Raw genomic sequence first — 24,626 nt, forward strand, 5'->3', positions numbered from 1 at the left:
GTATAAATAGCTCAGCTGACGAAATAGAGCGAGCAAGAGCTCGAAACTTGGTCGGGAAGTTCAGATAAGTCAACTCAACCCCTTAGTGCAGCGTACACTTCAAAATGAGCGAATCATAATAAAAGGGTGTGTGTGGGGGGGAGGGGGGCGAGGGTAGTAGTTACAAATCCAGGGTAATCAACCACTATCTAAAAACCCAGGTTGGACAATTGTTGCATCAAAAGACACTTTTTTAGAAGAAATGAAAATGCTACCTTATCAATTTCTGGCAATATTATTTCTGTTTTTGGACTCTACCACGTCATGGAGATCTCGAGGCCCCCTATACCCTATACCTGTAGGGTGGAGGGGGGGATAGAAGAGTGGGCATGTGGGCTTCTATCACATAGTTTCTTTTGAAAAGGGATGACTCATGTTTCGAGGTCTCAAGAAAAGGGCGTGGAAAAAGATAGGAACTCTTGAATGAAAATTGAAAATAAATGTAGCCGCAGTTCCTTCGGAAATGGTAAGATCTTTGACGCAAGAAGAAGGGGTGACCCATATAAGCTTGACTTGGTTCTGCTTCCCCCATTTTTTTTAATAATACCCAGTCGTGGAAAGGAATAACGTAGATTGATACGTGTCAATGTCAATAAGTGGATTTGATAAGACAATCTTATCTTAAACCCTTCATGTAATTTAGAGATGAAAAAATGATTTATAATGCGTTATAGTTTAGTCTAATCTCTAATAATTATATATGTGATGAGAGTATTGTTGCTAAAACATCATCTCTTAAATAAGAGAAGGCAATTTTTTTTCTTATAATTTTTCTTATCCGTCTCAGCATTTTTCTTACGTCATCTGCAAGAAGAAAAATTACATGACACTCTTTTTTTTGAGAACTCTCGCCAAACTTTATTCATTCAAGAACAAGTGACATAGGTACAAGGTTTGGGTCATGTGGATTGCCCAACCAGACATGTCTACCTAGTCCTAGGCTACAAGCATATTTGGCGAGATTGTTAGCTTCATAATTGTGGCTTCTACGCTCATGAATAAAAGAGTAAGAAGTAAAACTATTACAACGAAGCATTATTTCATGTACAAGTGCGGCGTTGGGACCTCCTGTCCCCCTGTTGATGTCATTGATCACTTCTTGGCAGTCAGAGGCCACACATATGTTGGTTGTTGCAAGATCTTCTGCTAATGCCAAAGCTTCCCTGCACGCATAAGCCTCGAGCATCGCTGGATCAGTGACTCCTTGAAAAACGACAGCCGACGAACCCAAGTATAGGCCGTCCTGATCCCGGCATATCGCTGCAGCAGCCCCTCCACGCCGAGACCTGGCCACCGCTCTGTCCACATTAAACTTGGCGTTGCCATTCGGAGGTGGCAACCACCTCTTCTGCTGGGCAGATGATGTTGTTTGTGTTATCGGATGCTCCTTCCTGGCATTCAACTGCCCAGCTCATCAATGTATCTATTCACAAAAGATGTGGTCTGTTGCGGGCTTTGAAATATTGATTCATATATAGCCTTTCTCCTTGCATACCATATAGACCATAGTGTGATTACCAGCCATGTGAAGCTTGCATGGTCCAGGGATTCATTCAGCTAAAACAACCAAATCCGAGCATTAGCTTCCAAGTTCTCTGACATTTTGGAAACAAGAATCTCATCTAATAGAGCCCACACGCAGCGGGACATCGTGCACGACACTAGTGCATGTCTCCATGAGTCAACACAGCCGCACAGAGGACATGTAGACTGTACCGCCATCTTACGCCTATGTAAAGTGTCCGTCGTTGGTAGCGAGTGATGAGCAAGCCTCCAAAGAAATATCCCGACCTTGGACGACACTTTTAGCCTCCATAAGAACACCATGATTTTTCCTCCTGTTCAACATTAGAGGATCCACTCCTTCCTTCGAGCCACTCTTCCCTCTGTAGCTTAGTTTTTTGGAGGAATTTATAAGCCGAACTAACAGTGAAGTTTCCTTTCTTCTCTGGATGCCATGCCCAGAAGTCTTGTATGTTGTGAGTGCAAACAGGGATTTTTAATATAGCATTGGCATCAATAGGAAGTAAAACATTACGGATCAGGGCCTCATTCCATGATGCTGTCGCCGGGATTAGGAGCTCTGACATGTACCTTGGAGGGTTTGCCACTAGCGACGTGATCGGCCGTGGTGTCATCTCCTTCAGTATCCAATTGTCAGCCCAAATATCTATCGTTTGCCCATTGCCAATCCGCCGTATAATGCCTTGCTGTAGTAAATCTCTCCCTTCCAAGATAGCACACCAAATCTGGGAGGGTCTAGCGCCCAACTCCGCATTAAGAATTAGACTTATCCGGATAGTAAACAACTTTCAGAATTCTTGCACTCAAACTTGTTGGTTCCTCCAGGAGCCTCCATGCTTGTCTAGCAAGCAAAGCCAAATTAAAAATCTCGAGATCCCTAAAGCCAAGGCCTCCCAAATGTTTTGGCCGAGTCATCACGTCCCAAGATACCCAAGCCGGCTTTCGCTCGCCTTGCTTGCACCCCCCACTAGAATTTCCTGATAATAGACTTGATGTGATCACACAATCCCCTAGGGACCTTAAAGCATGACATAGAGTAAACCGGGATGGCTTGGGCTACTGACTTAATGAGAACATCTTTGCCGCCAGCTGAAAGGCACTTGCTCATCCAACCCTTAACCTTGTCCCAAACCCTGTCGCTCAAATATTTGAACGTCCCCTTCTTCGAGTGACCAACATCAGTTGGCATACCCAAATATCTGTCGCTCAAAGATTCGTTATGAACCTGCAGAAATCCCTTGACAGCATCTCGTACTATCTCAGGACAGCCCTTGCTGAAAAATATTGATGATTTCTCTTTATTTATTCGCTGTCCCGATGCCATGCAATAAATATTCAATAGGTTTGAAACTTCCTCTGCTCCATTAACACTTGCCCTGAAAAACAGTAGGCTATCATCCGCGAATAAAAGATGATTCACCGCCGGTGTCGATGGTGCCACCTTAATGCCGCTGAGCTGGGATGATTCATTCTGAGAATTCAACAGGCACGAAAGGCCCTCCGCTGCTATCAAGAAAAGGTAAGGAGAGATTGGATCTCCCTGTCGAATACCCCTTGTGGGTTTAAACTCTTCTGACTTCACACCATTAAACATGACAGAAAACGATACTGAGCTCACTATATCCATCACTACATTCACCCAAGGTGCAGCAAAGCCCAGTTTCTCCATGATTGACTTCAAGTAAGACCACTCCACGCGGTCATATGCCTTCATCATGTCAAGTTTAAGTGCCGCAAAAACATTGTTCTTTGATCTCTTTCGCTTCATAAAATGCAAACACTCATACGCCGAGATTATGTTGTCGGTAATCAGCCTACCAGGAACGAATGCCGACTGCTCATCTGATATTATCTCCGGGAGGATCAACTTTAGTCAGTTTGCCAGCACCTTCGAGGCTATCTTATAAGACACATTACATAAGCTTATAGGATGAAATTGAGTTAATAACGTTGGATTTGATACCTTCAGAATTAGTACCAACAATGTATCATTTACGGAGGCAGGGCTTTCCTCCCCCTTCACAATAGCTAGCACTGCCTTTGTTACCGCATCTCCGCAGACATCCCAATGTTTCTGAAAGAAGTGAGCAGGGAAACCGTCAGGACCTGGAGCTTTTGTTGGGAACATTTGGAACAACACAGTCTTGACCTCCTTAGCTTCGTAAGGGCCCAGCAGAATTTCGTTCATTGTCGGAGTAACTCTCACCGGCACATGCTGGAGAACCTCGTCTACCCCTTGGACTCCTTTTGAGGTGTAGAGCTGTTTATAAAACTCAAGTGCCATTTGCTGCATTTCTGTTGGGTCATTAGTTACTTGCCCACTTGGACGTTCCAGCGCCTTGATCAGATTCTTCCTCCGGCGCATCGAAGCTCTCATATGGAAAAAGTGTGAGTTTCGGTCTCCAGCCGATAGCCACTCCACTCGAGATCGTTGTCTCCACATCAACTCTTCCCTCAGGTAAAGCAGAAGGACAACGATCATTAATCTTCACTTCCGCATGCGACGGGCCCTCCCGCATCCTATCATTGCGCAGACGATCCAGTTCTGTTTTCAGGCAGCGAATCTCACCCTTTACACTTCCAAAAGTGGATCAAGACCATGCACCCAAGTTACGTGGCAGCGCCTCGAGGTTCGTGCGCACTTCACTCACCCGCGGATTATGGCCGTTCAAATCCCACCCTGCCTGAACTGCAGCTTTGAGGTCGGGATGGGTATCCCACATTACCTCATAGCGAAATTGTTTTGCTTTCTTTCCTCCCCCGCTTGGTTGTGCTAAGTGTAGCAGAACGCCTGACTGGTCAGACGTAGCAGCTGTGATATGTTCAACAGCGGCAGACGAAAACATCCCGCACCACTCAACCGAGCCCAATGCTCTATCTAACCTGACGCGGGTATAAGAGCCGCCGGTTACTCTCTTCTCATATGTCCATCTTGTTCCTTTGAAGCCCGGATCGACCAAACCACATACATCAACAGCATCTCTGAAGCCCTGGATTTGTGCCTGACTCCTCGAGCCAATGCCATCATGCTCGTCATGCTTCAGGACCTCATTAAAATCCCCTATGCACATCCAAGGCAACTCTTGGAGGGTGGATAAGTTCTTCATTGTATCCCAAATGTGATGACGTAGGTGGGTTTGTGCTTCCCCGTAGAAACATGAAAGTCTCCACGGCTGGTCCCCCAGGCCGGTAACTCTACCATCGATATGATACCTCGAGTAGCCCAAAACCTCGATGTTTATTTCATTATTCCAGAACATAGCTAAACCTCCACTTCTACCGGAGGCATCCACAGCAAAAGAACTATCAAAACCTAAAGTACTTTTTAGATTTTCAACTCTCTCCCCAATCAGCTGGGTTTCTACTACACAAAGTACTCTAGGGGCAAACTTATTTGCAAATTCACGCAGTTCTTGAATTGTCGGGTCGCTGCCAATCCCCCGACAATTCCAGCAAAACACACTCATTGCGTCTGGCGGTCCTCCACCGGGGAGGCCGCCATTCTCGCGTCCGAGTTCTTCCCTACATGAGGGTTCTTCATCACACCACCGCTGCCTGTCTTCTCACTCTGGGTTGTCAGCCTAGACCTTTTTGGATCCTGTTTCGGCGGGGGGCTGAGAGGCACCGCCGCCCCGTTGGGTTTAGTAGCCAGGGAAAGCTCCATACCCGTAGTGGCCTTGGCTTGCGGTGAGCCCGTGACTTGATTAGAAGTTCTTTTGCGGTTGGCGTTATTCACGTCCATATCCACCTCCTCATGTTCCTGCATGATATCCTCGCCGTGTTCAGCATCAGAAGCAGAAGGCTGATCATAGTTTCTTGCTCTCTGATTCCTGCTCCTGCGCCGAGTCCCCCAAGCTGTTGTCGCTGGTGCACGAAGGTTTTTGAAAACCAGGGCAGAGGGAGGATGAACCCCGTCCCCATGCTCCTTAAATTCATGTCCCATCATACCACAAACCTGGCACCAATCTGGTAAGCATTCGTACTTGACAGCAAAGATCTATCGTTCACCTCCCCGGATCAGAGATATAGCTTTTTTCAGAGGGTTACGTACATCAAGTCGGACCCTGACTCGGTAGAAATTCCCTTCGAAATCAAAAGAAGACGGCTCTGAATCCACGAACTCGCCGATCTTCGAGGCCAGCGCCTTAACCTTGCCATGGAACGCTATCGGGAGCTCAATAATCCGGGCCCAAATTTCAATCGTGAAAAGCGGCTTGGAGTATCCATCGTACGGGGCGATGACCACGGGATTGCCCCTAAAGTGCCATGGCCCTCCTTGTGTGACCCGCTCCCAGTCACCTAAGCAGTCAAATTGCATCTGGAAGAGATTCTCCTCGAGGGTTTTGATCTTAACTGGCCGAGCTAGATCCCATGCAGTTTTGATGTTCCGAAAAAACCAGTACGAGCTGAAACCCTTATCCATGTGGACTCGGGCCAAAATCATCCAGCGCAGTGCCTCCTCCGCCGGCTCGTCCTCATCCTCAAAGATCACGTCGTCGAGGTCGTCCTCCTTCAGAGCCAATTCCTTCATCAATTCTTCCAAGTTGCCCTTCCCCTTGTGGCCTGATCCCGATGAACTTCCGCCGCTCGCCATGCCAGCCTCAAGGGCAGATCGATCTCCGGTGTCTATGGCGACCCGTAGACTCTAAACCCCTCCAAGAGCTGATCCCGAAACCAGGTTGGGAGCCCCGGCTCCGATGTCAGTTCAGATCGAGGGGAAAGACGGTAGATTCTCAACGTCGCCAAAGGCGGCGAGAGGAGGATAAACCCTAGCTGTAGGGAAAAGGTGAACTCTCCCTAGGCCTGCTATACCTAATACGCCGCCCCGGCCCCCGCCCCCTCATTTTTCGGCCAAGCGAGCGGGCATTTACTTCGAGTAGTCCAATGGAATTCGGGCAGAAAGGAAGTGTAAGCGAGAAAACAAAAACAAAAACAAAAACAAAAATCGTCGACAGCAGGATTCGAACCTGCGCAGGCAAAGCCCAACAGATTTCGAGTCTGTCTCCTTAACCACTCGGACATATCGACTTACTTGTTGGAGTCCGCAAGAACATATAACATGTTCTGTTGAGCTATCATTCGCGCCAAGACCAGACCACCGCCTCCAAGAGCAACGGTGCCCGAATCCATCCAGGCCGGACTCTCTCGCCCAAACTATTCCATGCATGCAGGTGCGTTCCCGCCATTTCGCTTTCACGTTCCTTTCGTTTTCGTCTCCTTTCTCCACAGTCCTGCACCGAAGGGAACACGGCCAGCCCCGCCACATGGTCCTCGGCGGCTCCATCTCCGGCTCCCCGTAAAAGGCAAGAACAGCGCGCGACAGGCACGGGACCCCCGCTCTTTCCCCGTTGCCATATTCTGGCACCTCACGTCCTAGCTAGCCGCTAAACTATCAGCCACACTACGCTAGCAGCTAGCATTACCAGCAGATAGATCTAATCATCGTCGGTTTGACGCTGGAGACATGATCGGGTCCGCGGAATTCAGAACCGATCCAATGGCCAACCGACCCAGTCTAATCCCGCTGTCTGCTGCTAAGTGCTAACTCCCTCCGCCGCTGCCCCTCCGTGTGACATTTCTCGTTGTTTAATCTCCCCTGGCTCCATCCGGTCTAGGCTTTTCCCTGGCACGTCCCGTCTGTCATGCCCTCGCTCGATCGATCGTCTTTGGGCCATCATTGTTAATCCCGTCTTATCTGTCGAGAACCTTCCCCCTTTTCCCCGTTCTTCCATCAAAACTAGTAGTAGCTCATTTTGCTTGTGTTTTTTGTTTTCATTTTTCTTTTCCGCGGAGGGAGGAGTGATTAGGATTGCTTGCGTTGAGCAGCGGTGCAGCATGTATAAAGCCGGAGCAAGATGTCCAGATTAAGTTTTGCTTTTATACAATTGGGCTCCGTTCCTCCACGCCGTTGCCTCCCAGTCTCTGGTAGTCGCATGCACTGCGTGGGATCGACAGTTCCAAGAAGCTAGCGAAGCTGGTCAGGGGATTGCAGACGCACGGACGCGTATGTTATCGAGAGCCAGTGGCACTAAACAAATCGCCGTCGTCGATGCCCTTGTCCTCCTCCTGGCCTCGATCGCCGGCCAAAGCATGGAGTGCAAAGGTTTTTAGCACGCAGTGGACAATGCACTTTGATTGTCCCTGCAATTACTCGCTCGCTCTAGAGGCAAGATTATGAGATTACACAATGGCCTCCCCTTATTCTATCCGGGATAGGCTTGATGCTGCTCAGGGAGAGGGGGCAGGGGAAAGCAAGTCTGCACGGGAAAAAATGATGCTGTCAGAAGGTAATTTCGCCGCATGGGCGCTAATCATCAGTCACCAGCTGAACATCACCCAAGTCGCCGTGCCAATCATAGTTGCACTCGCTTTTACCGGTAGACACCGCGCATCCGTCGTACAGATACACTGATGATCACCGCGATACGATCGTCGCATTGCAGACTACCACGCGGAAAAGCAGGGGGAGATAGGTAGATTCAGCCGCTCCGCCGGTGATTGACGCAGCTTTTTGGCCGATCCGCTGCCTGCCGGGAGGATCCTATGCTCCATTTGGCGCACCTGAACGCATGGCCTGAGTATACAATACTATCTTACTGCACAGTTCTTCCTCGGAACTGAAGAATTTGGAGTCGAAGACCAAGGCTTGACGGCACGTACGGTACCCAGAAGAAAAACATACTCCATCTAGCTTGCTAGAGCTAGATTTGGTTTTTTATATACTGGATGGATTCCCTACAAGTTATCCAAAATTTAGTTGAATGTTGGTTAGGAGTTGGCGGCCTCTGGTAGGGGTACCGGACAATTACTTCCTCAGACATAGTTAAATGGCATGTTGGGGAAGGGTACTCCGTCTCATGTGGCAGCCCAGGTGGCCGGGCTCGTGCCATGTCCCTTTGCGCGCAGCAGACAGCCTATCTTGCGTTGTACCCATGCATGCACGCTGATGCATCATGCTAGGAAATAGGCCAGTGGCATTGCGCCGTGGAGCTGCTTAAAACGCTCAATTAGTAATTAGATTATGTATATGTTATCATGGACACACTGATGACAATAATTAGACCATGCAGTGCGCTTATCCTGGAAATCAGTACACCATCTGATGTTGGAGTGGATTCAGATGGAGAGCAGCCTGTACAATTGAGTGTACAATGGTTCAATGCGGAGAGAGAGAGTGTGTGTGTGTGCACGATGGTCATGTGGTTGCAGTAGAGCAGTAGGACCCCTGCTGCCTTGGAGCCTCAAAAGGCCACGCCTCCCTGTCGTCCGCACACCACACATACATTCACTTGCAAAATAATATTCTTGCTTCCCCGTAGCAGCAAACAAATTCTCCCTTGGGGCATTCTTTTTCCCATTGCAAGCAAAGGGATGTGCTTTGCTTCCCCCATTCTCCTCATCCCATCTCATCTCCTTGGTTCTCCCCCATTCCAAATGCCTTGCCATTTTCTGAGCAAGCACGAAATCACTTTGTGAATTGCTCCTCCTCATGTCGTGTCACATCACGGTTCACAACTTCACATGCCAAGATGCGGTGCCGGGCAGATAGAAACGGGCGCGCTCCAGCAGGAGCAGCAGTGCAATCCTGCCATCTTACCTGAGCCGCCTGACACGCACCCCCATTATTGACACTGACTTTCAAAATCTGATTGGGGATCCTGCGCGAGGCCGAGGCCAGACCCTCCATCTACACTTCTTTTCATGCGCCTCTTTCCCTTTCTCTAGCTGCTAGCTTTGCCTTTCCCTTGGCCCCCTTCTGTATCATTTCCATCTCCTTTCTTCCTCCTCTACTCTGCTTTGCTCTACTGCAAATCAATCCGCTACAATGGTCGTAGGGTCATGTGGTTGATGTGCATGGGGATGAGGAGCCGCTGCTTTGATTTTGAGGTGCCCGGCCCAAACATGATTCTGTGATTATTTTTCTGCACCATTCTCTCTTGCAGCAGCCTTCCCTCTCACCGGTCTCGTGCATCATCAGGCTGTTGAATCTCTGTAGAAGAAGGTGGGCAGCCCCCAAGGCCAAGCCCGCCCACGCTCTTTTTGTTCTCCCACCTTTTCCTTTTGTTCCTCCCCCTCTTGACCACTCCTCCCCTCGCCCCCACCACCATTGCCCGACTGAGATCTCCTCCCTTTAAGTAGATACAGAGAGACGTCCTATATCCAATTCCAAGCTATATTGCTCCTCCGTCTTGTAGGGTTCTTGCATTTTGCTCGAGAACTGGACGCAGGCAAACAGGCAGTCGATGCTTCTTCTCTTCTTGGCTGCTGCAGGGAGGAAGTACTGCTAAAGGTGAGCTTCTTTTGCCTGCAATTTGGTGTTCCCGACTACCCGGGGTTCAAGAATGAGTACTTGCTTCTGTTACTTGGGTTTCAGCCCGTCCTTCTGCTTCCCCGCTCCTCTCTTTTTTCTGTATGCTTTTCAGCTTTATTCTTGACTTGATGAGAGACAGAAACAAACAGGATACTCTACATTTTAGTTTCTTCCATAGCAGTGTGATTAGTATGCGTGTGCGTGGTGTGATGGCATTGCAGTTACCAATTCCGGACACCTGGTTCGGATTGCCACACCAGAGTGCTTATCCAACCAAATCTTGCTTACGCAAAAAACAAATGTCATAGAGTGGAAGGTGCCAGCCGTGCCGCAAGTTTCTTATAGTTTTCTACCTCTTCACATGTAGAACGTGATGCGTCTTCAGGGGCGTCACATGCGCATGGCGAGCAGATAAGGGAGGGCACGGTGAACTCAGCGCCCGCATTTCCCCTGCCTAGGCGGTGGAGCTAGCACAACTGAAGAACCGAGCCAAGATCACGGAGGAGCCGTGCGAGCGAGCAATCGGTCGTCTAGCTCGATAGCCATGAGCAGCTTCGCGGGGCAGCAGTCGAGGCCGTGGATGGGGGACGCCGCCGCCGCCACCCCGTCGGGCGACGCGAGGGACGACGGCGCCTCCTCCATGAAGGACATCGGCTCCTCCACCAACGCCAGCGCCATCTCCTTCGGCTTCGCCGCCACCGCCATCCTCATCGCCATGTTCCTCCTCATGGCCATCTTCGAGCACCTCATCAAGCCCGGATGGGCGGCCTCCCGGGGCTCCCGCGACGACGGCGACGGCGACGTCCACGGGCGCCGCGCCCAGCCGCCGCACTCGGACCCCGGCAGGCACCCGCGCGACCACGGCTCGCCGGAGAAGCTCCCGCCTCCGCCCAAGGTGAGTAAAGAAAGATTCTGGCCTCCGCGAGCTGCTTTGCTTGTGCTCTGCTCATGCGTGGCCGTGCGTCCGGTTCACGTGCGCCGTGTCAGCGGTGACAAGAAGACGGACGTACACGTCGTGTCGCGCCCGTGTCTGCAGTAGCTGCATGACTACGTGCGTGGTACGGGCGCGTTGCTGTCTCACCTGAACCTGAATCAATCCCTGATGATTATCTATCTTTTGCACTGCGTTTGCAGATGGAGGCCGTGGTGGCGGCGGCGGACCTGACGGTGGTGATGCCGGGGCAGCGGTACCCGACGTTCCTGGCGCAACCGGCGCCCCTCCTGCTTCCTTGCACGAGAGAAGGCGTGCGTTGGCCGCCGTACCATGACCATCGCCGCCCCTTTCTGCCGCCATGACCGTCTTCAGGCGGATACGTGCGTGTCTGTCGTGTTTGCCCGTGATCTGTATAGAGCTAGAGCGAGTGTATGGTGAGAAACGCCGGAGTTGCTGGTATGTGCGCGAAGGAAAATGCTGGACTGATGGTAGTAGATGAGCAGCGTTCAGTTCATGTCTAGTTAGTCTCGCCTCTGGGTCGAATGCCGTTCTTCATGTTATGATCTTCCATCTGGATGAGTGGATCGAGTGGCATTCTTCTAATCTGTTTTTTTTTTTTGCGAGTTCTTCTAATCTGATGAACGGTGTCTCAAAAGGTTCCTCCTCAAATATCAGGAATTAAAGAAAAGTGGAGCTAACAGAATCCTCAAACTTAGAGCATCTCAAACAGCAGCCCGCAATTTTTCTTCCACTTCCGTCAACGGACAGGGGATCAGTCCGTGGACGCGGATGCAGGAGGACGCCATATATTTCAAACCGGATTTTAACTAACCGGGCAAAATTCATGCAACATGGGTGGTATTTAGCAAAATTTGGGTAGAAAATAACACATACCGTCCATACATAGCATGCAAACAATGTCTCCAATTCGACTAGATCCCAAATGTCCAACAAGTTTTTCCTAAACGGATCATGACGTTTCACACATACTCCCCCTTCAACTTTATCCAACAGTGTGTGCACGTAAATGGCTATCCCTCTGCCCTGTGGTACACCATGGCGGCGCATGTGGACTACATATAATGTGTAGACCAACATTGAGTGAATGAATCAATCAACAAGTTGAGCAAGAGGAAGTAAAACTTACCATCCAGTCCATGTCCTCGTGCAATGACCACCTTGCCTCGAGCTGACTAACCAAGTTGCAAAACTTGATGACGCTGATCTGGATACTGTGCCAGCAATATGATGACGACCTCACGTTGCGTGGTTGAATGATGTACATGTCGTAGGGCGCAATGTGTTTTCGTGCGTGAAACCTTTCATGCACTTACTCCTAGAAGGGCTTCCCTCTGCTCATGCTGATGAAATCCGCGGATACGGCCAGTCACGCATCGCACAATAACTCATCCTCCATGGTCGAGTAGCTCACCATCCTTTGTACTCTCAAAAATGACATAATATTTATGACAGACACGTGTACCAATATTACGACACTGTACCAAGTTTAAAATATTTTTCACAACTTTTATTTTAATTTTAAATTTGCTTCTAAATAGTTGGGATAAAAATGTTAAATGAAGATTACCACATAATAAATGGTGTCGGGTGTTGGTGGAGCCTTCTCTTCCTTCTTCCTTCTTTTGGCCCCTCCTCTATGATGGAAATGGCTTTGTCACAACAATGAAGGTATAGCGGCACGTGATGGGGTAGATGGGGCTTGATGATGATGACTGGCGGCAGCTAGGGTTGGAGGTCTCCATGGGTCTCCTCCATAGACCCTTCACCTAACCCTTCATCCAATAGCTCTAAGGGAGCCAAATCCTCTCCCACTATCTCCCTTGTCACCAAGGACTACATAGGAACAAACGGGACATAATTGGTGAAGAATCACATAAGTTATGGCTTATTTCGCAGCCTTGATAGGTTGGTATGACTTGGTATGGTCATACCATGCGTCGCCTTCTCTACTGGACACTGTAAACATGCAATTTCATATTTTGATCTTCATTTCTTCATACAAACTCTGATTTGGGCGTTCTTGGTCTCGTTGGAATTTTATAGGAAAGCCTAATACACCCATGGTATTGGATCATCAATTTGGCCACACCGGAAAATTCAAACTATCCAACTCTCCAAAGCACCTAAATCTGATGCCTAGAACTCCTCTAGTTTAGCTCCACTTGGTCCTTATTGATGTACCAAGTACAAGAAAATGCCAGTACACGTACAAAGACAAAAAAGGGGAGTTAACAAAAATTAAATTTGTGCAATGAACTTGGTAAAGCGGGTAAAGATCGAAAACTATGCATTGTGGACATGTAAATTTGCTAGATGGATATGACACGAGGGATTTTTGCACTAGAATAGAGTATAATAAGTGATGCAAAATCCACTCATCAACCTCCCCAAGCTTAAACCTTGCTCATCCTCAAGCAAAAATGTTGACAAAGCTATTGATGTTATCTATCTAGCTTGTCAATGAATATTGCTGCCCAAAGGTGTATCTTTGTTTTCTCCACAAGCTTCTGCGATTATATGAGAAGTATGTTGCCAAAAAATTGAGAAGTATATTTACTATTTAGATTCCATAGTCGCCAAAGTGAAACATGACCGTGCATTATAAGAACGAAGGCCCACGAAGTGACTTCACACATCCCAAAGCCCCCGTGAACAAGAGGCCACCAAAAAGATTTGTTTATACATCAACAACACTACGACGTGCAACACTGAGAGGTAGGCCCATCCGACAAGAGTTATCCTTTCCCGACAACTCAACCGTAACATTTCGGCCTGGTTAACAAGAAGGGTTCTAGCTTGGTTTGTAGAGTAGCAGCCTGGTTAAGTTGGGTTGGCCGGTAAATGCCATGGATGAAGCAAATGAGGCACACATGACACTCTGATGATCTTGGTCGTTCACAAGTGGGATCAGACGGTTTAGGACTCTAAATCGCCGAGGATGAGTGTAGGTGGCTTAGTTATACTGTTTCTTAATTATGTTTTCCGTGCGCCTACCATTATCCGTAGCGTGTAGATATTTGGTATTACTCCTTCCAGCAGTTTAGTAACTTCTTTGTTTCCATTTAATTCCTCTTGTTATATAATCCTATATAACTGAGCTCTCATGTATTTTAGTCCCGTGCCATCTCAGTAATCAGAGCAAACATCTCACTGTGTGTGTGTGTGTGTGTGTGTGTGTGAACTCTCAGAAGTGTAGTAAACTCTCAAAAGAAGGCCAGCACACTTCCACTAGAGGGTGTGTGGTGCCAACGAAAATCTCTGCCTGCACATATATTCTGCAGGTCAAATCTAGAAAATTCTTGACTCATGGTTTCTTGTAATCCTGAGAAATCCACTTTTTTATCCTGAGAAATACCAGAAAAAACATGAAATTGCACAATCATTGCCCATTTGATTACAATCATGTTATTTAGACCTAGCGGGCATCAACCACTATCCGCACAAGTTCAAGGTCGCGATCTCCATCGTGGACTATGTGGCCAAGTACAGCAGCTTGTGTGTTGGTGAACAACTGCTGACTGTCACTGAAAGCTTGGGTGATATTGATTCTTTCAATGTAAAAGTAACTATAGTTAGCACTGCCAAAGTTTCCTGCTCGGTCATGAGCAAGAGATTTTCCTCATCCAGACTCTTCTTTTATGATCTCTATGTCGATTGGGGTGAAGGTTCAGGTCATGGCTGGGGCCACAGGTATCAGTTGCACCAGTTGGATAAAGATGATGAAATTGGCATATAAGCTGCATGTTTATTTTCATTATGGTGCCTTTAACTGTATTATTTGTCTTCCATCACCAAAATACATGAAGTGGTTTTTAGATTCTAATCTCTGTTTGTGGCTCAGAGGTGGCCGATACTGAATTCCACAAATGCCAGAGTGTTGTGAAGCAGGGGGATATTGTTGGTATACCTGGATATCCAGGTTAGTAAACTTGTGTGCTTGTCCAATTTAGCAGTTCCTCGTTGAGGATTACATCTTCTCTGTCTGAAAGTCGACCAATGTTAGAGAAGCCAGCACTGGTTAGCAACTGGAGGTTCTTTTCTGTTCTTCTTTGGTGCTTCTGCGCTAGTCTTTGTACTCTACTCCTAATCTTCAATGCATAGCGGTTATAGTAAAAAAAAGTTCGAACAATGTTAGCTAAATCCTTGAAAATAATCAGACATAAATTATAATAGGTTAAATTTTGGAAGCAATGTCATAGGGATGTATCAAAAGATTACCCCGCCACATTTCAAAGTATTTCTATTTGTGTAAAAATGGTTTCCTTGGAAAAAAATTCTACTACTGTAAATTTCATGAAAAAGAAATGATACCTAGCAAGCTAGAAGTTGGTAATTAAGTTTTTTTTTTTGCAGAACTTTCAGCTAATTCATATACTCCCTTCAGTCCAATAAGTATCCTGGTTTTAGTTCAAATTTAAACTAATGCTACGACACTTATTATGAATCGGAGGGAGTAATATTCTCATAGTATCTGTGGTAAATAAAGACTCAACTGAGTGTATTTGTTGTAATATACACTTCGACAGAGTATATAAATCCCTGGGGTACCAATCATAACTCCTGCTTGATACACAAACCTAAAACTATAGTTGATATGGATGTATTTTGTTCATAATAGAGTATATAATCAGGTTTGTGGCAACCTTGTATTACATCGGTAATATATATTTTGTTCACTGAAACTATAGCTGATATGTATGAATGAGGAATAACGTTACCACAAACCTGATTATATGCCTTTTCTTTCAACTATTTTCCTGGCATAGTAACACTTTTTTTTACATGCATATCAGGTAGGAGTAGCAGGGGCAAACTTAGCATATTTGCCAGAAATTTAATATTGCTCTCCCCATGCCTCCTTATGTCACCCAACCAGAGAACTTGGCGTTGCACTGATGTTGCTGGAAAGGTGAGATAAGATAGTAAACAGATATTCCTGATCCATAATATGTTGCCATATTTGTATGAGTAACACCTAGAAAACACACACACACAAAATACAAAACCACTGCACTCTGTTCTAGTCTGAAGAAAAGCAATTTACATGACAGGGGATAATTCAGAAGTTCAGACCTGAGACAAGGGAAGAAGTGTGTCAGGACTGTACCTTTCTTCTGGTATGGGACGACCTCCAGCAGCACCGAGACCTCGCCAGCGGTTTCAGTGATCTTCGAGAAACTGTCCTAGATGTCCCTCATGGCCTCGGCCACACTGGCTGGTGGCATGTCGACGAACACGCTGCTGCTCGATCTCGGCGCTCGCCCGCACCATCAGCTTGTGTTGCTCACGCCCACCACCTTCTTCTCTTCCTTCACTACCACCTGCTCTACCTCTTCCTGCCCATGACCAGGCGCCTCCTCCTCTGATTGGCGTTATCCATTGCTGCTATCTTCGCTAATTTCTTCCAGCTCCGGTATCTCACAATCTTCTTGATCAGCATTCACCTCTTCGACGCCGTGATTCACATAGCCCACGCGATCAGTCGGCAGAGAAGAGAAGGGGTCGATCGACCCAAAACATGCCCCATGCCTACGGCAGAAGTGACGGCGAGGAAACCGGTACGTCGTTGTTACCACGGTAGCACAAGGCACCACCGGGTGACTGCCAGTTGGCCGTGCCAAGCGTAGAGTGTGTGCGTGAGCCAGCTGTAAGTGTGTGTGGCCAGGCCGGGTCGAGTGGTACTTAACCTCTGGGTGAGCATTGTATTGGGTAGGCTGTGATTGAGTAATCGAATCCTCTCACCTCACTTCTCTCTCGCTCATCCCCTTCCTCACGCCATCCTCGTCCCCCTTTCTCTCTTCCTGCCTACTCTGGTATCCTCGATCCAGATTGGGACGTGATATTTGGTTATCAGAGCCACCGATTCCTGTCACAAATTTTTTTCCGCTGCTCCACGAATCCTCTTGGCCTTGATCTGTAACATCCACCGTCGCGGGTGCGATCTGCTCCGGCAAATCGCCCAAAATCCCCAGCGGGGTTAGATCGGCTCGGAGCAGAGCAACGGCGTCGTCCAAACCCTCGGTTCAGATGCGACAACCGCTGTCTGCCATGGACGACAACACCAACACACTCAAGGCTCTGATGGAGACAGTCCTCGCCTGCCTCGACGAGCAGAAGGTCGACCATGAAAAGCGACTCGAGGTGCAGGCCGCCTTCAACGCGCAGGTCGCGCAAGATCTGCGGGCGCTGTCCAAGCAGGTGGATCTCACCCAGGCTGACGTCGACGAGACGCGCAAGACGCTCGAGAGGTCGCCGTCACCGCGCGGATCGGGATCGGGCACCGTCCTCAACCCGTCACCACCTCCACCCCCGCCGCCTCCTCTGCGTCACCCACCCGGGCCCCAACAACAACAAGGACCGCCACCGTCTCCACGTCTTGCAGATCAACGCCCATCTCTACTTCAGGCGCCGCTCCAGCAGCAGAGCGAGCCACAACACCACCAACACCACGACAACTACATCAAGCCGCCCAAGCACGATTTTCCGCGCTTCGACGGTATGGCGCCCTACCTCTGGCTAGATCACTGCCGCGCCTACTTCGACCTCTACCGCGTGCCGCCGTCGAGCTGGGCCACCACGGCGACGCTGTACATCGAGGGCCATGCTGCTCACTGGCTGCAAGCGTTTCGTCAAACACATGGTGGCCTGGGATGGGAGGCGCTCTATGCAGCGATAATCGAGGAATTTGGCGCCGACGAGTTCGAGCTTGAGATGCACAAGCTTCTCCAACTCCGGCAGAGTGGCACCATCAGCGAGTACCGCCAGGTGTTCGACAGCCACATGTACCACCTACTGGCGCTCGACCCATCGCTCTCCACCAAGTTTTTCATCATGTAGTTCTTGCTGGGCCTCAAGGACGAGCTGCGCGCGGCCGTGCGTCTCCAAGCCCCCACTAGCATCACACGCGCGTCGATCCTAGCCTGCATTCAGGAGGAAGAGCTCAACATGCCACGGGCATGGGCACGGCCACGACCACAGCCGCCCACCCAGCGCCACAAGCGCGCCCGAGCGCTGCGCCACGCCAACAGCCAGACGACTACGCGCGCGAGCGCCAGCTCAAAGAATTTTGCCGCGCCAACGGACTCTGCTTCAAGTGCGGCGATCGATACAACCAGGAGCACCGCTGCAATCCGCAAGCGCAACTGCTCACAATCCAGGTCGGCATGTACGGACAAGTGCTGACCGACGACGCGGTCCACGCGCTCGACTTGCTCGACGCCCCAGAGCCCGCAGTTCCCCCCTCTGGAGTGCTGCACCATATCGGCGCACGCACTGGATGGCTCAGAGGCGCCTAGCACCATTCGTATCCGTGCACTGGTGGGTAATCAGGTCATGTTGCTCTTGCTGGATTCCGGAAGCACACACAGTTTTGTCAACAAGTCCTTCGTCGAGCGCGTCGGCAGTGACACAAGAGATCGCTACCCTGGACGTGCGGGTGGCGAACGGCGACAGTCTCACCTGCTCTCGCCAAGTTCCTGAGCTCAAGTGGTGGATGCAGGGTCACACCTTCTCGACGCCGATGTACGAGCTCGACATCGGCGCCTACGACGACATCCTCGGCATGGATTGGCTAGAGAAAAACTGTCAGATGACATGTCACTGGCAAGAGAAGTTCATCTCATTTCTCCACGACGGCGAGTTGGTCACCCTACAAGGTGTTCGACCCAAGACGACGCCCACGCTCGCGGCCGTTCAGCCGGCCGAGCTCTGCAAACTGATCGCTGGCAATGACATCTGGGCAATGGCCATGGTGGAAATGCAACCCCCCAGACCCAAGTCTCGCATTCCATCGCAGACGCCGATCAGTGACCTATTGGAGGAGTTTGTCGATGTCTTCGCCACGCCCACCGGTCTGCCTCCTCATAGGCAGTACGATCATGCAGTCACTTTGGAATAAGGGGCTCAACCTACAAACACACGACCGTACCGTTACTCGCCATTACAGAAGGACGAAATCGAGCGCCAAGTGAAAGAGATGCTCGACGCCGGCGTGATCACACACTCGGTCAGCCCGTACGCTGCTCTTGTACTATTAGTGAAGAAAAAGGACGGACCATGGCGGTTCTGTGTCGATTACAGACGCCTCAACGACATCACAGTGAAGAACAAGTTTCCGTTGCCGATCGTGGACAAGCTCCTCGACGAGCTAGCCGGCGCTGCTTTCTTCTCCAAGCTCGACCTACGGGCAGGCTATCACCAAATTCGCGTGCGCGAAGAAGACAAACACAAGACTGCATTCAAAACCCACCACGGCCATTTCCAGTTCCGAGTGATGCCGTTCGGCCTGACAAATGCTCCAGCAACCTTCCAATGCTTGATGAATGCGATCTTCGCCAAGTATTCACGTAAGTTTGTCATCATTTTCCTTGACGACATTCTGGTTTCAGCGAGACCTGGGAAGAGCACTTGGAACATCTTCGCCTTGTCTTGAGCCTGCTCCGCGAGCACCAGCTATTCGCCAAGATGTCGAAGTGTTCTTTCGCGCAAGATCACATCGATTACCTCAACCACGTCATCTCCAAGCAAGGCGTAGCGGCCGACTCCGAGAAGACAGAAGCCATGGCTCAGTGGCCTACTCCGACCAACGCCACCGAGCTGCGCGCGTTCCTGGGGCTCACCGGCTACTACTGCAAATTTGTGCCGCACTATGGGATCATCGCCAAGCCCCTCATGTTGCAGCTCACCAGGAAAGGCTTCGAGTGGCCCGAGTCCGCGCAGTGCGCCTTCGACACGCTCAAGCAGGCGATGGTGACCACGTCGGTGCTCGCCCTCCCCGACTTCGACAAGCCTTTCTCGATCGAGACGGACTCCTGCGACACCGGCATTGGCGCAGTGCTGGTGCAAGAAGGCCACCCGGTCGCCTACTACAGCAAGGCGCTGGGAGTGAAGAACCAGAAACTCTCAACTTATGAGAAGGAGTTTCTGGCAGTCATGATGGCGGTGGACAAATGGCGCTCCTACCTGCAGCGCGGGCCGTTCACCATCCTCACCGACCACAAGAGCTTGTGCACGTTGGGCGATCAATAACTGGTGACTGACGTCCAGCGCCGCGCGATGTCGAAGCTCGTCGGCCTGGAGTTCAAGTTTCAGTACAAGCGCGTCATCGACAATGGAGCAGCAGATGCGCTCTCCCGCGTGGGCAGCCACTTCAGCGCCAACGCTCTGTCCCTTTGCCACCCCGCGTGGATCCAGGAGGTGGCCAATTCCTACGCCACTGATCCGGACGCGCAAGAACGGCTGCAACAACTTGCACTACACAGCCCAGATGATGACGAGTATGAACTGTACCGTTGACTCATACGGCGCCAGGGCCGGTTGTGGATTGGCGCCAACATCGCTCTGCGCACCAAGCTCATCAGCGTGATGCACGACAGCGCCGTGGGCGGCCACTCCGGAGCATGTCAAGAAAGTTTTCGAGTGTAAGGGCCTGAAACAAGATGTCGACGACTTTGTACGCCAGTGCCAGGTCTGCCAGCAAGCCAAGCATGAACTTCGCAAGCCCGCAGGCAAACTGGCACCCCTGCCGATCCCCTCCGCACCGTGGCAAGACCTGACCATGGATTTCGTCGAAAGATTGCCCAAGTCCGAGGGGTATGATGCAATCATGGTGGTTGTCGACCGCTTCACAAAGTTCGCTCACTTCGTGCCTTTGCGACACCCGTTCACGCCAACGCAGGTGGCGCGCGTGTTCTGGGACAATGTCGTCAAGCTCCATGGCATCCCCAAATCCATCGTCAGCGATCGCGACAAAATCTTCACCAATGTGCTGTGGCGTGAACTGTTGGCCGGCGCGAGCACCAAGCTCCTCTACTCCACAGCGTACCACCCCCAGACGGATGGCCAAAGTGAGCGCGTCAACCAGTGCATGGAAATGTACTTGCGCTGTGCCGTTCACGACACTCCCAAGCAATGGCGTCATTGGCTTCCCGCTATTGAATTCTGGTACAATTCCTCGTTCCACTCATCACTGGGTTGCTCTCCCTTCAAAGCTCTGTACGGGGTCGAAGCCAACGAGGGGAGCATGGCCACCTGGTCGGCATCCCAGCCAGCTTTGCCGGACGATGAGCAGTGGGACTGGTCTTTACATCAGGAAAACCTGCATGCACACCTGGCACGAGCTCAAGTCAAGCACAAGAAGTTCGCGGACCAACGGAGCGGGCGTTTCAGGTCAAGGAGCAAGTTCTCCTGAGGCTGCAACCGTATGTGCAAAAGTCTATGGCGAGTCGCCCCTGTCCGAAGCTTGCTTTCAAGTTCTTTGGCCCTTTCGCTGTCATCGCCAAGATCGGACCCGCATCATACAAACTGGAGCTCCCTACTGACAGCAAAATTCACCCAGTGTTTCACATCTCACAGTTGAAGCCATTCACGCCAAACTACAGTCTGGTGTTCTCCGAGCTCCCGGTCACCACCGATCTGTCCACTAAGGAGACCATACCAGTGGAAATCTTGGACCGCAGAATGATGAAGAAGGGCAACGCGCCAGTGATTCAACTTCAAGTGGCCTGGGACACGGCTCCTCCGACGACCACCTGGGAAGATTACGACGTGCTCCGCCGGCGCTACCCGCAAGCAAGCATTTGGGAAGACGATGCAACGGAGGAAGAAGAGCGTTCTCAAGGAGGGAAGAATGTCACCACGGTAGTACAAGGCACCACCGCGTGACTGCCAGTTGGCCGTGCCAAGCGTAGAGTGTGTGCGTGAGCCAGCTGTAAGTGTGTGTGTGTGGCCAGGCCGGGTCGAGTGGTACTTAACCTCCGGGTGAGCATTGTATTGGGCAGGCTGTGATTGAGTAATCGAATCCTCTCACCTCACTTCTCTCTCACTCATCCCCTTCCTCACGCTATCCTCGTCCCCCTTTCTCTCTTCCTGCCTACTCTGGTCTCCTCGATCCAGATCGGGGCCTGACAGTCGTTCGCCAAAGGACGGAAGAGCCGAGGGTCCATGCCGAAGAACCCATCAACCACAGCTATCACGGCAGCTCCAGCCTCGTCGTCCCACTGCTCCACCAGCGATGGAAAGGATCCGCCACCGGGCAAGTAGCAACCGCAAGTAGGGTTTGTAGAGGGGTTGGGGGGCGAGATCCGAGCGGCCAGGGAGGGGTCGTTGCCCCCTTCGTCGTCTTCCTTCTTTTTATTAGGGCTCCCTTCGAACCCAGTTGATGGGCCGTGATTGACCACTTGCTAGAGGGACTGCCTGGTCCAATCAACCGAAGGACTCCAAAAAGGCCACCTGAGCAGCTGCCCCTAGGACAGCAAGCCCAGATCGTGGCTACGGTTAGCCAGCAACACTTGCTAAAAAAAGGCAGCGTTACACACGCATCCAACGGACCAAAATAACCGGATCGGGACAATGGACGGCTTAAAAACTTGATGGCGTGTGAAGGCTCTGTTTAGGCTCGGTTTTACTGCCCTTAATTTTTAAAAGAATGCATGTTAACCGGTGCAATGATCCTACACCTACGTAATCTTTGCTGGACTGCGACGTAACCTTCCAACAAATTATTTTGGCCTCGCCCCTAAATTTCACCGCGGTGAGCCCATCCTCTCACCTATTCCCAATCACGGAAGTCCCCATCAGCATTTATGTAAACTGCTAACCTAACCTTTCGTAGGTGTAGCATTGCGAAAGTAGTGTCAAATCGCAAGTTCGTCGCGCTTCTTCATCTCTTGGTGGCGCACTCTGCCTGTGTCGCCGGCGAGCCGAGAGCCTCTTTGCGTTGGCGGCTGGCCTGAACGTCGACGAGCTGCACGGCTTTTCCAACTGCACAAAAGTGACGGATACACCGGTTCTCCTTTACTCTTTAATTACCGGAAAAGGGTTAATCAACGCCATTCTCTTCCTTTTTGAGCGTTCTATCACCTTCACAGCTCCTTTACCCACATCGACAACTCGAAGTCTTGTCAAACTCAGCGGTAAAGCCGGTACATAGCTGAACATCTGCCCGACAAGGTCCACATGCGCCCCCGACTTCCACTCCGCAGTCGACTCGATTTGACCCGATGTCTTCCCTCACCAGGAGGAGCACTGTAATTTTCAACGAGCGAGACATTAGCATATCGATCCGCTCGTGAACCCTGAATTAACCACTGCCCAAGCGCCTCCTCAAGTCAAAGACACTAGGAACAGAGACCATTATAAAACCGTTGGAATCACGTGGCCGCGGCATACAAAATAGCCGACGAGGACGAGCAGTCGAGCACCGTGCTTCCCCAGCTAAAAACAGAGCGATCTGCTTCATCTTCCAACAGACATCTCCCTAACCCACGCACTAAAAAACCGAGCACCTGACACGCCCTCGTAGACGCCACCCGTAATTAACCCCCCTGCACCGACCTGTTTACCAGACCAACGATCGAGCTCAAAAACTCACCGTGCTACTACTAGTTTGCATAAACAAAGCGCCAAGGCCTTTCACCAGAGCTGTATATATACGAGTAGTGTGGAGGAGACAGGAGGTGAATATATATTTCCGGCCAAATCTTGGATGCTCTCGCGGGGTTCACCAACTCTCACTTGTCCATGATCTTGTCCCTGTGCTGATTAGCAGCACCTGCCCACAAAGCCTCCTTGATTACCAGCTCCGTTTCGCGGAAGCAGGGAGCTAGATCCATTTGCTCGAGATGAATGGCTACTCCAACCTCGCCTCCTCGCCCCCGCCGGTGGCGGTGGCGGTGGCGGCGGTGACCAAGGGCGCCCGGGCCAGGCGATCGCTGGAGCTGACCCACACCAAGGAGACCAACGCGTGGGAAGGGCTGGCCATCGGGGCGGTCACCCTGGCGAGGACCTTCTCCACCGGCTCGCAGAGGCTCTGCAGCAGGTCCGGTGACAAGGCCAGGGGCGCCCTGCCGGGCGCCATGAGGAGGGCCTTCTCCATGCGGAGGCACCCCGCGGCTCCCGGCAAGGGCGACGGGCACTACTGGAGGATCCACGACATGGAGGGGGACAGCGACCACGGCGACGGCCACAATGCGGCGGCCGAGGAGGAGCGCGGCGTGGAGAAGGAGCACGAGGAGAAGAAGGAGCCGCGGCGAGAGGAAGGTCGGCCGAAGGAGGAGGCCAAGACGAAGAAGAAGAGAGGCAACCACAACATCCTCAAGGCGTGCAAGAAGCTCTTCCGGTTGTGATGGATGGCGGCTTGTCGATCGATTGAGCCGCTTCTGCTATAACGAAATGTACTTGTTTGATCTCTTGGTTGATTGTTGGGGTGTTCATGTTGCATTTGTTTCGTTCGTTTCCGTTGAGGAGGAGCTAAAACCAGGGTGAGCTCGCCATGCCGAGCGCTGCGCGCATGCGTGTTTGTGCACTTTGTTCGCTGAGTGCGAGCTTTAGATCTGGATGAGACTGGGAGTGTGGGCCACGGCCGTGTCGCGCGGGCATTTTGCTGGTCTCCGATGCCATCACGGGCGACCACCGGAGACCGGAGTCAAATGGACACCGGGAGTTCGTGCGCAACCTCTGTCGTCGGGTGGGAGCCGCAGCTGTCGGAGCTCTAGACTCGGTGTGGTATGCGCAGCGGGTGGCCGAAATGGCCCAAATAGTAAATCACTACTACCCTATGCATAAGAGCAACTCCAACAATAGTAAATCACTACTACCCTATGCATAAGAGCAACTCCAACAGGCCGACCCAAACGGACGTGATTTCGTCCGCTTTTTGTCCGTTTGGGTCGGCCAGACGGACACGGATGCCCGCTTTCACATTTGGGTCGGTATTTGCGCCCAACGCTGGCCTGCGACCCATTTAGACGGCGCAAAAACAATAATAAACGCATGCATATTTAAAAAAGAAGAAACTAT

General features: G+C 50.8%; 2 protein-coding genes, 1 non-coding gene and 1 pseudogene across 4 annotated transcripts; 3 read left to right on the forward strand and 1 right to left on the reverse strand.

The window, feature by feature from the left end:
- Positions 1–6,509: 6,509 nt before the first annotated feature.
- Positions 6,510–6,591, reverse strand: TRNAS-CGA. The gene has a single exon. It is a non-coding gene; the product is annotated as a tRNA-Ser (tRNA).
- A 2,423-nt stretch (positions 6,592–9,014) lies between these two features.
- Positions 9,015–11,413, forward strand: LOC125519079. 2 transcript variants are annotated; one of them, XM_048683969.1, is made up of 3 exons: positions 9,015–9,853; positions 10,242–10,769; positions 11,009–11,413. In XM_048683969.1, exons 2-3 carry the CDS (start codon positions 10,419–10,421, stop codon positions 11,168–11,170), a joined length of 513 nt encoding a protein of 170 aa, XP_048539926.1. In that variant the 5' UTR covers positions 9,015–9,853; positions 10,242–10,418; the 3' UTR covers positions 11,171–11,413. The 2 variants fall into 2 exon arrangements, with proteins under 2 accessions (XP_048539926.1, XP_048539931.1); XM_048683974.1 differs by having other exon boundaries at positions 10,260–10,769.
- Positions 11,414–12,521: 1,108 nt separating this feature from the next.
- Positions 12,522–15,747, forward strand: LOC125532912 (annotated as a pseudogene).
- Positions 15,748–23,270: 7,523 nt separating this feature from the next.
- Positions 23,271–24,168, forward strand: LOC125519095. Its single transcript, XM_048683981.1, has one exon. It carries the CDS (start codon positions 23,450–23,452, stop codon positions 23,951–23,953), a length of 504 nt encoding a protein of 167 aa, XP_048539938.1. The 5' UTR covers positions 23,271–23,449; the 3' UTR covers positions 23,954–24,168.
- Positions 24,169–24,626: the final 458 nt, after the last annotated feature.

This window comes from Triticum urartu, chromosome 1 (assembly GCF_003073215.2).
Source record: "Triticum urartu cultivar G1812 chromosome 1, Tu2.1, whole genome shotgun sequence".
Taxonomy (NCBI): domain Eukaryota; kingdom Viridiplantae; phylum Streptophyta; class Magnoliopsida; order Poales; family Poaceae; genus Triticum; species Triticum urartu.

Bases quoted from the DNA above. Each gene is read 5' to 3' on its own strand.
- LOC125519079 (XM_048683969.1), top strand. From the start codon at position 10,419: ATGAGCAGCTTCGCGGGGCAGCAGTCGAGGCCGTGGATGGGGGACGCC. The intron at 10,770-11,008 runs GTGAGTAAAGAA...CTGCGTTTGCAG, and splicing joins AGCTCCCGCCTCCGCCCAAG to ATGGAGGCCGTGGTGGCGGC.
- LOC125519095 (XM_048683981.1), top strand. From the start codon at position 23,450: ATGAATGGCTACTCCAACCTCGCCTCCTCGCCCCCGCCGGTGGCGGTG.